Source organism: Struthio camelus, chromosome 13 (assembly GCF_040807025.1).
Source record: "Struthio camelus isolate bStrCam1 chromosome 13, bStrCam1.hap1, whole genome shotgun sequence".
NCBI classification, from domain to species: Eukaryota; Metazoa; Chordata; class Aves; order Struthioniformes; family Struthionidae; genus Struthio; species Struthio camelus.
Window position 1 is genome coordinate 23,801,601 of NC_090954.1, and position 15,940 is coordinate 23,817,540.

A 15,940-nucleotide genomic window follows, 5' to 3' on the forward strand; every position below is an offset into this window, starting at 1 on the left:
AAACAAAAAACAGTTATAGTTTGTAATAGCAGAAGAGACATACTGTAGTGTATTCCTGAACAACAAGCTCTGGTGTTGGGCCCAAAACCATGTAAAAGTCCAGAATTCCTCCAATTGTGCGATATGTCAGAGCAGGAGTTGGCTGGAACGTCACATCTGAAAATGGAGGAAATGAAATAAGGAAATGTATGTCTGGATAAGCCACAATTGCAAAAAACTGAATACTCAAATGAAACATTGAGAAAATAAAATGAAATTGTTTTTTACCCATTGCATTACTGTTAAGCAAGAGAACTCCATGGGCATTGCCATCTTCTTCAAGAGCCATGTAGAATGGCTGAAAACCATATGAATTCAACTTGTACTGCAAAAGAAATAAACTGTTTTCTACTAGAGAAACATCATAAGCATTCAGTTATTTACATATACTAATAAAGTTAATAAATGATCAAACATACAATTGCCAAACATAAAACAAATACAACTCAAATCATACTACGGTAATTATTTACATTCCCAGAAAAGATCATTTTCAGCTTAAAATTTTGAGGTCAGTCTGGTTCAGACTCCTCAAAGGAGAAAGAAAGAAAATATATTACTGCCTTAAAAAAAGAAATCACTAATATCAAATTTCTTTGCTAGGATAAAACTTTCTCCTCTTTTTAAAGATGAGCAGGTAACCTGTATGATCAACATAACCTAGTGAGCTTCTGTTCTTTTTCATTTATATTTCAAATCCTGAACTGGAAATTATATATGTAATAGATATATTATATAATAGATAGATAAAATCTATACACTAGATAATATAGTATTATTTAATTATAAATAATGCGTCACCATTTCACTATTAATTCCCTGTAAATTGGAAACATTGTGTTATGTAGAAAATATTTACACATATTTGTGTGTATGAATGTATTTTTTGATTTACTTCTGTAAGTCCTTCCTTCTTTGATCAAAGTTATGGAATTTGAGCTAACACAATTCTAGCTTTCAGAACAATTAGCTGAGAAGCAAGAAAAAAAGCATAAATATGCTGTTATTTCTAAGCCATTTGTTGTCATCCAATATATGACTCAGCCGGAGTCAGATGGGCTTATAGGTTGTGGTTGGTTTACAGAAAAATTGTTGCCACTGTAACAGGAGCTGAGTTATAAGCCTCAATTAATATGACCAAAGCTAATAAATGTGTCCAGTACCCACTGACTTCCACTGAACTTTAAACCCCTACTAAACATAGATTAGGTTCACTGATCACTAATATAGGCCCGTGTAAGAGAGGACTAAAGACCCAAAGGAGTTGTTATGCATAATCTTTATGGTATGGGAACATTAATGGTGCAAAGGTCTGACCAAGGGCCATAGGCAAATTCTGCCTTGGATGACAGATCACTACAGCCAATCACCACAGATTGGTACAAAGCAAAAAGCAATCAATTATGCAAAAATCAAAACTGCAATTTGTTTCCACTTACACCAGGAGGCTGGTCTCTTGAGAACATTCCCCAGGTATTCCAGTTCATATCATGTCGAAATGTGGTATGTTCAGTTTCACCAAATCCGTATATATACTGTGATGCCAAGCGGGTAGATATCTGAAGGAACATGTCACTGAACGTGAAAGTTGGTAGCTGAGAATCCCAGCTAAAACAGAAAAGAGAATAAAAAAAGATCATAGCAATTCTTGGTGTCATGTGTAGCCGAGAGTAAACTTTGAGGCCTTTTTCCCCCCTCCCCCCCAAAAAATCTCGTTCTTCACTAAACTTAGGATAAAACTGTTACGGTTATCAAGAAAGTTTACAAGCCATGAAACAAGGATATCTAAGAATTATATATACAGTCCAGCAGTGCAGAACGTCCCATGTCGCTCCGATAGATATAGAGCATGCACAGGTATCATTCACATGGATATTTTTGCAATTCATTGTGAAAAAGCTTTTCAGGAAAGCATGGATATATTTTCTATCCGGATTGATCCTTGGTGCCGTATGTGAAACTGTTGAAAAGGAGCATTTTTAGGGTTTAGTGGATTTTTTTGTGCAGATTATGTTGAAACATTAATTTTAAATCATAAATTAATTTAAAACATAAATTTTAAATTAATTTTTGTACTGTTCTGATGAATGACGTAGTTCCAGAAGACTGAACTATGGAGTGAATAATTACTGGGGTTGGCAAAAAGGAACTCAACTTGCAGTTCAGTTCTGACTATGTTAAAGAATGACATAAAAACTCTTATTTGGAACCAAAACATAGGACATAACGGTTAACATCATTACTGCCTGCTTTTTAGGTCAGATTAATGCTTCATTGAGGAAAGAAATGAAGCTCCTGCTAGATTTATTAACTGTCATGTTATTAAAACCCATCTGCAAGTTAGCCGAGACATAATTTTCTTCTATTTTTGTATTTCTAATCCCCGTAAATAACCTAACAAGTGAACAAAGTCCCTTCATAAAAAATGCTATTGTCACCTAAAGAAAATATCAGAAAGCATAGAAAATTGTGCCTCCTAGACACTTGGGAACTGTATGCAAACCAGCCTTTGGAAATGTCTGTGTTCTGTACTTCAAAATGATACAGAGGACTCCTGGCATGTGGCAACTACAGGGGGACAGGGAAACACGTTAGCCAGTTTTGAAAAAAACAGGATCTTGCTCAGGTCACCTTCTGAGTCCTTCCCCTGGGTCAATACTCTTACAGATATGCAAAGGTCAAGCAACCCTTGCTTGCTATATGACAAACATACCATTTAATGAGGTGGATACAAGAACTAGTCTCAGGGCATTTAAAATACAGCAGACAAAATGGTTTGGTTTGAAAATAGCTAACAAAAACAAAATAAATTAAAAAAAAATATGGCTTACATAACTGTTCCTGTACTTTTGCGTCGAACCTGTATACCAAACGGTTTTCTGTGAATTGATACATCATAGAGTCGATTCTCTGCTGTGCTCATTGGGGAACTAGGGAGATTTAGTGGTACTGGAACCTCATATCGTTTGTTCTGGTAATCATAGATCTACGAATGAAAAATTATTTTTCAATGTACACAGAATACTGACATAGCAAACATTAGCAACATTTAAGTTTTCAATAATAGTTCAAATATTGTTTCTTGTATTAATTATAGACTGATGGAAATGAGTTTATAGGCTGGCAGATTCCCAGTCTTACATAAAGTCTCATTCAAAACTTTACCAATAATGATAAGAAATCTGAATTAATTAAAATGAATACAAAAAATTGTTGAGCAAATTTTCTGAGAGGAATCTTTTATTTGGTGTGTGTTTTTTTTTGTAATTTCCTCAAAATATTTGGTTTGGAAAATAAATCTTTAGGATTTGCTTTGGACCAGGAATAAATCATTTAATTATTTTGGTTCAGCGTTTAGCAAAGAGATTTTTTTTTCAGGTTTTCTGTATTCTATAAGTTGACCTAAGTTAATTCAAGACTTGATATCTGATCATTTTAGTAATATATTAAATTTTAGAGTTGCTTTATTAAAGATATAGTAAAAAAATATAAATTACAATGTATTAAAGATTTGAGAAAGTGAGTAGAACCATTAACAACCACCACCTTATAACCATAACAACTCTTACTGATAGTTGTACCTGCATCCTAATGATGTATCTTTAGTTTCAGAGTTACTGCTTGACCTTACATGTTTACATTGACATTATAGTCTTGATACATAAAATTATATTTTAAAAGTTGGGACAAAATTCTTACCAGAGGAAAAGATACGGCCTAAGAGCAATAAAAGCTCTCTGTTTAAGAGAGGTAGCCTATTTAGACAAGAGTGCCATCATCCATATAATACAAAATTGATTAAACCAATTCTATAAGTAAAAGTTTATATTGTTCCACTGGTGTAAAAAAAACTCAGAAATTCCAGAGTGAGATTACCTTAAACTGCAGCATATTGTTGTCATGATATTTCACCTCCAAGCGAAGTGTACCAATAGGTAAAGTTGAATTCTCATAAGCTTTGGTATTGATATTGTTTAAAGTAAGGTTAGCTGTCAGACCTGATGAGGTGTATTTTATTTCATCAACAGAATAAATGTTGTCAGAACTATAAAAGCAGTAGGGAATAGACAAGTTTGAAGTTACTTCCTGCAAATGGAAATATATTGCCAATTGTTAGATTATGAGGTAAAAAGCTCCTCTCCCCAAGTACAATATGGACATGTGTCCCACTAATGGACCTTTCTCCTGATCAGCCTGAGAGGGGAACAGGATGAGGCTATTTGTGCTGTTCTTGTGAGTGCTGAGTATCTGTCCATGTTGGTCTGTGTGGTCAGCCACATATGTGTGTGTATGTATATATACATACATATATATATGGACTCTGATGCAGCAAGGCTGCCACAGCTCCGTGGTATCAGGTCCAAATAGTAGTGAAACTGAGATTGCATTCCCAGTAGACAAATACACATGTACAGCATTATATATATTTATTCCTATATAAAAATATAGGAAAATATGCACATATATTATATATTTTTAAATATCTATAAATATGTAAGATATTTTTATATACATATATATATAAAATGCTGTACACATGTGTTTGTCATGGAGCTGTGGCAGACCCACCCCATCAGGCTACCAGGCTCAGGCCTCCTTACCTAACACACATCTTATTTTTACTAGGTAGTTATTTAATGTAGATGTAGGTTAATGCTTTAGCTGATGTAGGTTAATACATTGGCCATCCACTTCTGAATACTTACCATCAATCCTATCTAGTCATAGAAATGAAACTATGCCTGCTAATCACATCTTAATTCCTAATGAATGTTTATCTGCTGTAGCCAAATTCAGAACATCTTCCAACTTAAGCAAGTGTTTAAAATATACCCAGTTCATAACTGGATCAGAATGTTATTTCACAGGAAAAGACAATTCCAAATATCCAAAATTACGAAAATATTTCTAACAGTACAACAAATTTAAGAAAGTTCAACCATTTCAGCTGCTCTTGCTTCTGGAGTAGCTAACAGAATTTTGGACTTTATACCTAGGGGAAATATCCAAGCTTTGAAATTTGGATTTTGAGAATCACAGAATAATGTAGTTTGAAGGAGGACTCTGAAGATCATCCCTGCAAGGGTACACTGCTGACATATGTTTATAGTCATGTGAAATCCAGAGATAAAAATTATCCAATAAAGAATTTCATTTCAGGTATCTAGATCTATCTGATAGACAGGAAAGTAGAAAGTTAACCTCACAAAAAGATACAAGTTCTGAGGTTCAAGAATTTTTCTTCATATTGTGTTTCAGAGGAATCAATTTTAACTGAAGTGTGTTTCAGTGAGTATGTATACAAGACAGTCAAAAGACAAAATAAAAGTGTTGAGGATCACAGCTGCAGTTAAGAAGAGTTGCATGAAGATGGTGATCTCAAGTCTATTCTACTTTTTATAAATCTAATATTTGGTATCATCTTTCAAAAAATACTATTTTTTCCCCCTCTATTTTTAATATACTTTGGAAGACCTTAAGGTGTTGAAATTGGTCGTAGTTTCAATGAAGTAAAGCAAATCTACTAATAGATGGGCCAATGAATGAACTACAGACTGCCAGACTACCTTTTTCACAGTAAAAAATACAAAAAGAAAGCTACGATTCTTAAAATGCTCTCTCATTTAGCTTAGACAAGTCATTTTTTCTTACGTTCCAGACACAGCCAAGTTGTTCACATTTTTCTTTTGTTGCCTCTTGACTGGGATGGCAATCATATCTTTCGTTGATACTCACTTCCTGAGTCCATTGTAATGAGTATGATTTTCCCAGTTCAAGCTGAAGTCCTCTTATACGAGCAACCTATACATATTAAACAATAAACAGTTAAATTCTACTTCAAATCAATCCTTTTCTCAGCCTGCAGAAATGTAGAGCCTCAGAAACAGTAAGCTGTCCTACATGTCAACTCACAAAAATCTTAGTGCCTGTCATGCAACATTAAGTATATTATTTTTACAAATGCATGCGCCTGAAATTCATGCATGTAAGATCTGAAAAAGAGCTGATCTCATAAGTCCTGTGGAAGCACACAAGGAATGAATATAAGTGCACAACTCCTTAAACTTCTTAAATTTCAATGTAAGTGGTTAGGAAAAGTTAAAATACTTTGATTCTGTTTGAATAACTGAGATTATTATAAGCTTTTGAGTTACCTATTAAGACAGTGTACAGTGCAGGTTCAAACCAATGTCAGCACTATTTTTAAGGTGGTGAAACATTTTCATGAAAACAACCCTCTAGCAGCATTGTGCTTGCCTGCTCAGCACGTACATTTACAAATACATATTGATGCCACTCTGTATTCATTCTGTGAGAAACACTGTCTAAAATGATAAATGGAGTGTCAAAATCATACTTCATTTTGTTTTATCATTGCTCAAAGAATCTTTAAAAAGTGTAAATATTATTTCACCTCCTACAATACTGAATAAAAACACAAAGCTATTTTTCTCCTTATAAGTCAAATGTAGCTACATGAATAAGTAATAACTAAACTTGGTGTTGCATAGAGTGACTGAGAGCAAAACTGAGATCCACTGTCTATATAGTTGAGTTTAATGTAATCGTACTTTTGTTCTGTACTAAGGTAGATAGCATATTCTGTGGAATCTACAACAGTATTCAGTACTATCATTTGCAACATATAAAATAAAGGTTTTACAACTCCAGAGCTATTTAGTTCCAGTTTTTCTATTATTTACCTTATCTGCAGGATAATAGCTGATATTATGGGAAGAACTTTGCACAGCATTGTTTTGAGATACAGTAACATTTGTTGGTTCCTGGACCAATCCCAAAATTCTGATTTCTTCAAACTTCAAGTTGTTCGGATCATTGTAATTGTTGTTTATGACATTCATTTGTAGAACATTCTGAGAAATAATAAAATGAAATTAAATTAGGAGAATTTTTGGCAATATACTGTGATTAAGAGTTACACTTAAGTTTCCTGAATAACTCTTGACAGTGTAGTAAATAGTAAGCCTTTTCCTTAGCGTATTAATCGTTGTCTTTTTTGTTGTTATCACTTAAGCTACAAAATGTTTTCTATCTTCTATAGAATATGCTTTGTACTTGTATTTCAGCTTCCTTTTTGGCTTCTTTCAGAAATAAGAAAAAGCTAATATGGGTCTGAGTTAGGACAATGTACCTCCACTCTACTGGAATCTTGTTAGTGAGAGATTGCTGATCTTACTGGATCTTACAATTGAAAGACTACATTCAGTGTTTGTGATACAGAAAAGCTAGGCCCTGTTCAGTTATGTTGGACAATATCAGATTAAGAGTTCAATCATTGATCTGTACCATCATTGTCATATATGCCATTATATATCTTTCTTACTGCTGTCTATGTGAAAGTTTGCATTAGCTTTCATTCACAGTAAACCTTCAGCACCATTAGAGACAACTGATGATTTAGTTACAGCAGTTACAAGCTCCAACATTAAGTGAGATTTCATATGCAGAGTATTACCAGATATATGATTTAAGAAAAATAAGAATTTTGAAGTTGTTCTCACTTCTATTCCCACACTTCCCTTTCCATGTTCCATGCCTTCAATCTGAATTGTCGTCCTGGTGTTTCAACATGGCAAAGGAAAGAACAACTTCAGTAGATATGATTTTTTTTATATTAAAATACTATTATTTAGAAACCTTATAATATGAAATCTCCAAGCAATATGGAATAGAAAAGCTATCTGGACTTTACCTTGCCAAACAGAGGCAATTCCTATTAAAGAATAAATAAAAATAATGAAGTGAATTCTGTGGGTTCAGACATTTTCCTTTTACTCACTGGAGAAATTCAGCTACGTTTTACAATATACAAGGATCCTTTTTTTTTTCCAATATTACAATTTTTTCGAACCACAAACATTAATCTCCTTCCATAAGCTGTTTTAACTGCCACTGATGCTTTACAGTTCTCTTGCTCTATAAATTTTCCTGCTAACTTTGCTATATGACAGGAAGTAGGATTCTTTAGATACTAAAAGTAATTAGGAAAACAGAAGGCAAATATGATATTTATACCCCAATCAGATGACATTACTTTGCAAACAACATCTCCTAGCGTTAATGAAATATTTCTTAGTAAATATGGTGGGAGTGGGAAAAAAGAATACTCTTAAAAGATATTATTGGTTAAACTGAAAATGAAAATAAGATCCTTTACAAGATACTTACATTGGAAACTTTAAACTCATAGGCAATGTAACTTTTACTGTCAACAGTACCTAAAATGTAGAGAAAGGAATTACAGTTACAGTATAGAATCAAAGGCACTGAAAACAGGACAGTGCTACAGTTAAGAGACCAACATATTGCTAATTATCATTATAATCACATACAGAAACTGCAATCAGGATTGCTACTCCACTGAACAGATGCTGCACAAACTACAATAAAATATGGAATTTTTATTATTTTTCAAAGCAGGAAAGTTAGTTTCTGTATTTAACATTCTGCCAGTTCAAATCTTCAGTTGAATTGACCCCAAGTATTGGTATTTTTAAGTTGTTCAGAAATCCTGGGTTTTTTGTATTATTTTTAAAGCTCAGAATTGAAGATTCATTAGTTTTATATTTGGGGTCCTGTATAAGTTGGTAGAGATAAGATGTGCAAGAAGTCTCCCGTTGTGAAAACACTTGTGTAACTTAAAGAATTTGATGCTCCTATGGTATCTGAGGGGAGTTCCCTCTAGAGTCATGAAGTCATATGCTGCTTGGGATGCCCCAAAGCCATTTAATCCATTATTCAAGACAAGCCTGACTCTACCTGTGTCTTGTCAGAGTCCTGCTTGTTTCATCTACTGATTAAAGGCCTGCATTTCTCAACCTTTCTACACAATATATTACAATGTTTCGCTATTTTCACCATAAGAAAGCTTTTTACCTTTTCTAAAAGAAAGCAGCTAAAGCCCATTCTTTTTGCCCCATTCTTTCACTGTGCATGTGGAAGCTTACTTCCTTTGCCATTGCAACTACCTTTAGATTATCAAAATCTTTTAGTATTGACAAAAATCTTTTAGTATTCTCTTTTACTTCAGCTCATGCAGTCTTTTCCAATGAGGTGTGTTTTCTAGACCTCTTAACTTTTCCTGCTGCTCTCTTTTGGTCTCCTGTTTATCTACATTTGCCTGTAGAGGTGAAATTCATAAGCAGAGTCAGTACTATAGCTGAGGCCCAAAGTTAAAAAAGATTATTTATTGCTGATTCACTACAACCCTAAGAACTGATTTCCTAGCCAGTAACTCACCTTCCACAGGGCAGTATAAAATGTTGGGTTATTTGTTTCATTGTTTTTCTAACTTAAGTTAAGCTGACTGGTCTGTAATTACCCAGCTCTTGTATTGCTCTCATTTCAGCATAGGTGTCACACTTGCTTTTCTTCTGCCTCCCTGGATCTCACTTACTCTCCAAAAGTGCTCCTTCCCCTGTCCTACCTCTATTCAAGGCTAAGCTCTTATGCCTCTGAAATAACTTGCACTGGTCATATGATTGCAGCTGACTCTCCTAGTCTCTAAGGCCCTCCTCCTCTGGACCAAAAACTGAATCATTAGATTTGCCATTCTGATAAATAACCAATGGATGTTTTTTTCCTGTATTACTCAAGTTTAGAAAATTGTTTTTTTTCTCTTGTTAGCCTTTTCCAGTTACTCCTCTCTATTTTCCAGCGTTTTTTTTTAATTTTTTCTCTTATTTGAAGGAATATAAGCTACATGTAAATTACTACGTATTAATGCCAAGCATATGTCATTTTGGGCATAAGTAACTTGACTTGGTTTGCTCTCCCTGTATGTTTCCTCCCTGAGGTCAAGGAAAAGATCATAGTTTAGCCACGTTAGCCTTTTACTATAATTTCTATCAGTTAGTTTTCAGATTTGCCCTTACTATCATTTCTTTGAGGAACTAACAGTTCTCTTAATCTTTTTTCCTTAGACCAGTTTCTCTGATCGAACTTTACAAAAATTTTTCCAAATTTATTGAAATTTGTCTTTCTTAAATGCATTAGTTTTATTTTACTGTTATACCTTCTTAACATCTCTTAAATGTAAATGCAAGTTTCAAAGTTAGTCCTTTAAAATATTAAGTGTTTTTTTATTCAGAAATGACTATATCATCTGATGGGAGGGTGTAAATAGGATGGAGCCAGACTCTTCTTAGTGGTGCCCACTGACAGGATGAGAGGTAATGAGCACAAAATGAAACAAAACAAATTTTACTTGCACATAAGAAAACACTTATTTACTGTGAGGATTGGACAGACTAATATAAGCACCAGTATCTAACAGATTTTTATCAATTTTAATATACTCGAGTGTTTTTATAAAATGTCTTCAAAAAATCATTTCAGAGTTAATATTTAAACCTCTTCCTGTCTTTCTAAAAATAGATATATAATAAAAGAAAGAAACTATAAAGCAGCCTAAAGGATTTAAGTACCCAAGTTCTTTGAATTTAATGGAAGTTGGATGCATTACTAAATCCTCAGAGGTATCTCAGGAAATTCAAGGTTCTTCCTTTTGCAAGATCTCCTTCAGCTCAAGATAATAAACTGTACTATTTTTGTTTGCAAGGTTCTTCCATTGCTCTAGATCTAACTCTGCTTTTCTTAGACATACATGTATTCGAAAGGCATTAATTTTCAAGACAAGCAAAATGTACTTAACCATAAAAATCAGTTTTATGAATTGAGTTGAATTAAATGAAGTTGAATTAAATTATATCATTAATATTACACTAAGCATTAAAAAAGGGGTATGCGTGTTGTTAACTGTTCGATAGAAAACCACTTGTGAGGTAAGTAGCATCTATTCCAGTTTATTTTAAGAGGTGAAGCTGAGAGGCTTTGGCATAATTACTCAATATCCTGGTTGAAAATAAGTTCGCATGCAGCTATTAACAAAAGGCAAGTTTGGCAAAAAACAAATATAGACTGTACAAACTTCATCAAATGCATGGATATGCTGTGGGAACCAGGTGCCATAAAAACATTAATCTTCAATACCTTACCTTTAGAGTGAACAACATTTCTACTGATTTTACAAGAAATTTAATTCCATACAGTTCACAAACTATACTAGACATACTTTGAAAAGTGATTGTTTTCCCATCTTCTACTGAACCTTATTGCTAAACAGTTTATGTGCATTCTTGTACTCACTGAAACTGATTTGAATACATACCAGAATATACATCAGTCTTAACAGTGTGATTTAACAGTCAGCATGCTAATGCACCAAACCTTTACATATTTAAGACTACTGGGAAGCCTAAATAAGTTAAAAAAATGAATTGAGAACCATTATTTTTCCACTTACAAGTGATGAAAAAACGCTAATAGCTTGGTGCATATTAAAGTTAATATTCATACTAACTTGTTCTGTAAAATCAGTGAGAAGAGTAAAATCTGTAAATATTAATATTTCAGCTCTCATAGTCATTTATTCTGCTCACCTGTTGATTCTCCATCATCCCAGAATAACTCCCCAGAAGCTTCATTATTGTCATCCAATGTAATTATAAGACCCAAAGGATTCTTACGGCTGTGAAAAAAGTATTTCTCAGATGTAAAATAAATATCCAGACAGTCTTACTTCATCTTTAATATTCATATTAAAAATATAAAGTTAAACAGGGCTGCAGAACTTCGAAGATTATCTTATATTGGTTGCCCAAGACTTTCATGTCCAATAATTTTCATTGTAAATACATTAAAATGTATGACAAGTTTACAAAATGCCACAACAAAAATCTGTAGTTAAATTTCTAAATATGTTACGCAGTAAGTTGTGGAAGTCTATTGTGACTGACAGCTATTCCCAAATTTCAAAGCGCAAATACTAAATACAATAGGCTGCTATTTATTTGCAAGCTGGCAGTCCTGAGCCCATTCTTGAAACTGTATTTCATACTAATCTAGTCAGAAAAGTATTCAGTCTTAAAACTTGCCTTGCAACTGTTGTGGTAGCTGGTTGTTGAAAAGGGAAAACATAGCCTCCTCTCAAATGAAGTCCAAGTTTGTCTGCTGGTAGGTACATATCAATCCATTGTTTTCTCCAAGAGATTTTTGTTCCCTTATTAACAGGGAAGTAAAAGTGAATGGGTATGTTGCATTACTTACTGATATGAATGCTGGCTGAAATCCTGAGTTTTAATTCTTCCTTTTAGTAATAGGTTTAAGTTAAGTTTCGTAAGTATCCATAGAATTGCCAATGGTCACAAAAATAAAGTGGCCACAGCTCAATAAGCTATAATGTTGTAAATCAACACCTCTCAGCATTTAATTTTAAACATTTGAAGTGTACAATGTCCCTTTACATCCATTAAAAGGATCATCAAAGCAGTGGTGGAAACTTACTTGCAGAAGTGAGATTAGCAAAAGATATTCACAAACAATTTCATGCATTATTATTATTAGACTTCACTATTTCAAACATGATCTTTGCTTAAGTTTTCATTCAATCTGTCTTTCTATTTCCTGCATTCTATCCACATCTGTACATCTTTTTTGTGGGGCTTTGATTCCTGCACTCACCCCATCTTCCCTTCTCCCACCATTTCATTCCTACAGGCTTTCCTTTAGGTCTCTGTCCCTGGAGCAGGGCTGACAGTCTTATTTCATCCTGCAGAAATTTAGAAAGCCACACCATATTATCCTATGCATTTACTTACTGTATCGTAATCATACCATACTGCATCAGGAATATAGGCTTGAACTACATCCACACCCTGAAAGGCAAATGAAGAAACAACTTTCATATTTGAAGGCAAGCTAATCTAATAAGCTAAAGTTTCCAAAATCCTAATAAAGTACATAATAAGAAAATTTCATAAGAGAAGAATTAGGTTGCCTAGAGGACTGGAAAATAGAAATAGGATTTAATAGCACAATGTATAAGATTTTCCATTTAGACAATGATAAAAATATGTTCTGAGTTGTGGTCTCTCTTTCTGGAAGCAAGAAATGAACAAAAAAACCCAAGGCTTATTAGGAGTCTCAGGACTACCATATCATTTATATTCTGTATCCATGAAAAATGAGTATATCTTAAGTTTATGTCAAGAGACTATTTCCACTGGAGACAGCTATATTAGTGATAATGAACAAGGGCCTCTGCAGTCTCTTTTGGACTGTTTACAGTTCTGGTTAAGACTCACAGTTCCATAATATGACAGCTCATTGTATGCAACCTGGAGTCACAGCACTTAAAACACACTGTCTCACAGGAGATTTACAATCATTATTTCACTTTTTCCAGGTAGTTCAGATTAGAACAGGATCAGAGCAAATTTACTAGATTCATCTGGGAAGTAGAAGACCCTATTTTTCTTTTCAGCTTAAAAAAAAGGAGAGGGAGCATGACTTCAAGAGAAAATACATATGCAGTGAGTAGGGGAAACCTAACTTCCAAGCTGAATAATAATATTTTCACAAGACTGAATTGGCTGAAAATTAGAAGGTGGTTTCTAATCAAAGGAATAAAGGAATGACAGGAACAGAGAGAGGGTCAAGAAGTGTTAGTTGTTGGGGATTTTAGTCTGAAATTCCCCGTCAGAAAAAAGAGCTGGAATAGTGATTCAAAGTGTCCCTGTTCCCTATAAATTCATTATGAGGTAGAGTCAAGGCAAGGAAACATACTGGGTCAAGAACTGGTGTAATAAGTAGTCCAGGACCCCATAAGAACTGCTTATCAACACTCCATGTTGCTTCATCAGAATAGAACCTAGACAAATGGGAAAATAACATTAATTGTATTTACTAATTGATTAACATGAGTAATCTTAATATTTTTAGTTATTGATTGCCTAAAATCACTATTGAAAAGTTATCACAACATTACAATATTATTTTCTTCTGAGGTAATATGAAATTTAGAAAGTAAATTTACTAGATTAGTTTAATTAATATTGATTGTACATATGCATAAGTGCATCTGTGTGCGGATGTTCTTGTTAGAATCTTGACAGAACTTTATTCAAGAGTTGCCAGGCAAGGAAACAAAAATTCTAAAATGTAATAGAATAATTTCATTAACTTGTGAGAATAATTGCATTAACATGGTGAAAATAATTCCATTAACTGCCTATGACATTTTATAGCAGCTCTTTGAGCAATTGAAAGTAATACATTTGTGCATGCAAAAATTATAGATGGTTTTTAATTACTGTTCTGATTACTTCAAAGTAGTATTTCATGAATTTAGAACTTGTCTATACATATTACAATGTGCAATGTCTTTTATAAGTTATAAAAGTGTTTAGAAAGTCCCTAATAGCACTCAACCTGCCTCAACTCTTTATTTCTAGTGAAAATATCATCAAGTCTGGTTAGTAAACTCACTCATGCAGAACTGGCCGTGCAACTGTGCCTCCTTGAGTGTGAGCTTTGTAAAAGAGCGTATACAGATAGGGCAGCAAAGTATAGCGTATGTTCAAGTAATGCTTTGATGATTTCACCAAAACCGAATCAGCTCCGAACACAGCAGGATCCTGAGACTGAAAATAATGTATTACTATATTACTGTTTTATGCAGAGGGAGTTTGGAAAACACTGCATGTCAAATATACAGAAGTTGGATGCTGCTTTAAAGGCACTGAAATTCAACAGTGCACCTCTGCAAGGTGACTGCCCCATACAGTGTGACCTGAGGTCCTGACCCTCTAGTAAACTAGTCCAACCAGTAAAGCAACTAGAGGGTTGCTTTGCACTGCAGGCCCTTCCTTGCCCACATGCATTCTGCATGTAATTAGGGGTTGGTCCCCAGAGTCGGGATGATGGGTCACACAGCAAGTGCCCTTCATTGTAGATATGGCCAATGGGAATAAAACTTGATGTCAAATGAATGTACACTCAAGTGCATATAATTAACCCCATAAAGCTAAACTTGTTGGAACTAGAATTTCATAAGGAGAGTTTAAGATTGTACCAATTTTAAAATAGTCAACTATCTAATTAGTAGTGATAAAATAACAATGGAAATGTGGAATTGTGTATAAGCATGCTAGCATAACATGCTAGCATAACACAAAACTAGACAAGAGAACGCACAACTTACTATGCGGAGTTCAGTATTGTGATTCCTGGAAAATGGATAAAATGCTCCTACTTGCATCCATCGTGTGCAAAGTTCTTCCGTGGTGTCATCAAAAAAACCACAAATATCTGCTCCAATCTTAAAGCATAAGCAGAATGCATTATAAGTACAGTAACTCTACAGTACATTGCACCTCTAATCTGTACAAAAAAGTCTTCTAATAATGATTTAGAGATTTATTAATTGTCTTAATTACTAACCAGGATAATAAAGCCATTCAACATATTTCTGCATAAAAACTGTCTTCTTTCAAATCTCTCATCCATATCTAAATTTGCCCATTGTATTTTTGCTCTGATTCAGCTCCAGATTTACTAAAGTTTAAGGCATTAGTTGAAGTAGAAGTAAGGACATAAATACTTATTTTTCAGTAAAGTCAAACAGAGGTCTGCAAACACATTTACAGTCCACCATCCATATGAACCAAATTGCTCTAATTTAAATATAGGTTGCACAGAAAAATTAAGTTAACTACTCGCTAAAACTGCTCATTGTTCTCTTTCTGCCAAATATTTACCTTGCTGTTTAGTGGTAATACTCATACACTAGTGAAGCAGTCCAAAAGTTACAGAATATGAAATCATGAAAAGGAATACAGGCATTTCATTAATAAATACTGATAAAATTCCCAGTGTAATAATTCCTATTACATTTGAAGATGAATGAAAAACAGTAAACATAGAAGATGGATTGAAACAAATAATATATTTGATAACCATACACCTACATAATCAAGATAAGCAAATGGCCTAAAGCTAAAATCAATTATTCCTGGGAACATTTAAACCAGAATCCTAA

General features: G+C 33.8%; 1 protein-coding gene across 1 annotated transcript in view; it reads right to left on the reverse strand.

Moving 5' to 3' along the window:
• Positions 1-15,940, reverse strand: part of LOC104140063 (maltase-glucoamylase-like) — a 65,152-nt gene that overhangs the window by 19,541 nt on the left and 29,671 nt on the right. Inside the window, exons 17-30 of the mRNA XM_068959879.1 lie at positions 15,104-15,220; positions 14,389-14,543; positions 13,687-13,771; positions 12,720-12,776; positions 11,997-12,121; positions 11,502-11,590; positions 8,230-8,279; positions 6,744-6,914; positions 5,692-5,841; positions 3,916-4,125; positions 2,871-3,025; positions 1,479-1,647; positions 268-364; positions 44-156 (exon numbers count right to left, since the gene is read on the reverse strand). Coding sequence (XP_068815980.1) covers positions 44-156; positions 268-364; positions 1,479-1,647; positions 2,871-3,025; positions 3,916-4,125; positions 5,692-5,841; positions 6,744-6,914; positions 8,230-8,279; positions 11,502-11,590; positions 11,997-12,121; positions 12,720-12,776; positions 13,687-13,771; positions 14,389-14,543; positions 15,104-15,220 — 1,743 coding nt within the window. The remainder of the gene's footprint in view (positions 1-43; positions 157-267; positions 365-1,478; positions 1,648-2,870; positions 3,026-3,915; positions 4,126-5,691; positions 5,842-6,743; positions 6,915-8,229; positions 8,280-11,501; positions 11,591-11,996; positions 12,122-12,719; positions 12,777-13,686; positions 13,772-14,388; positions 14,544-15,103; positions 15,221-15,940) is intronic.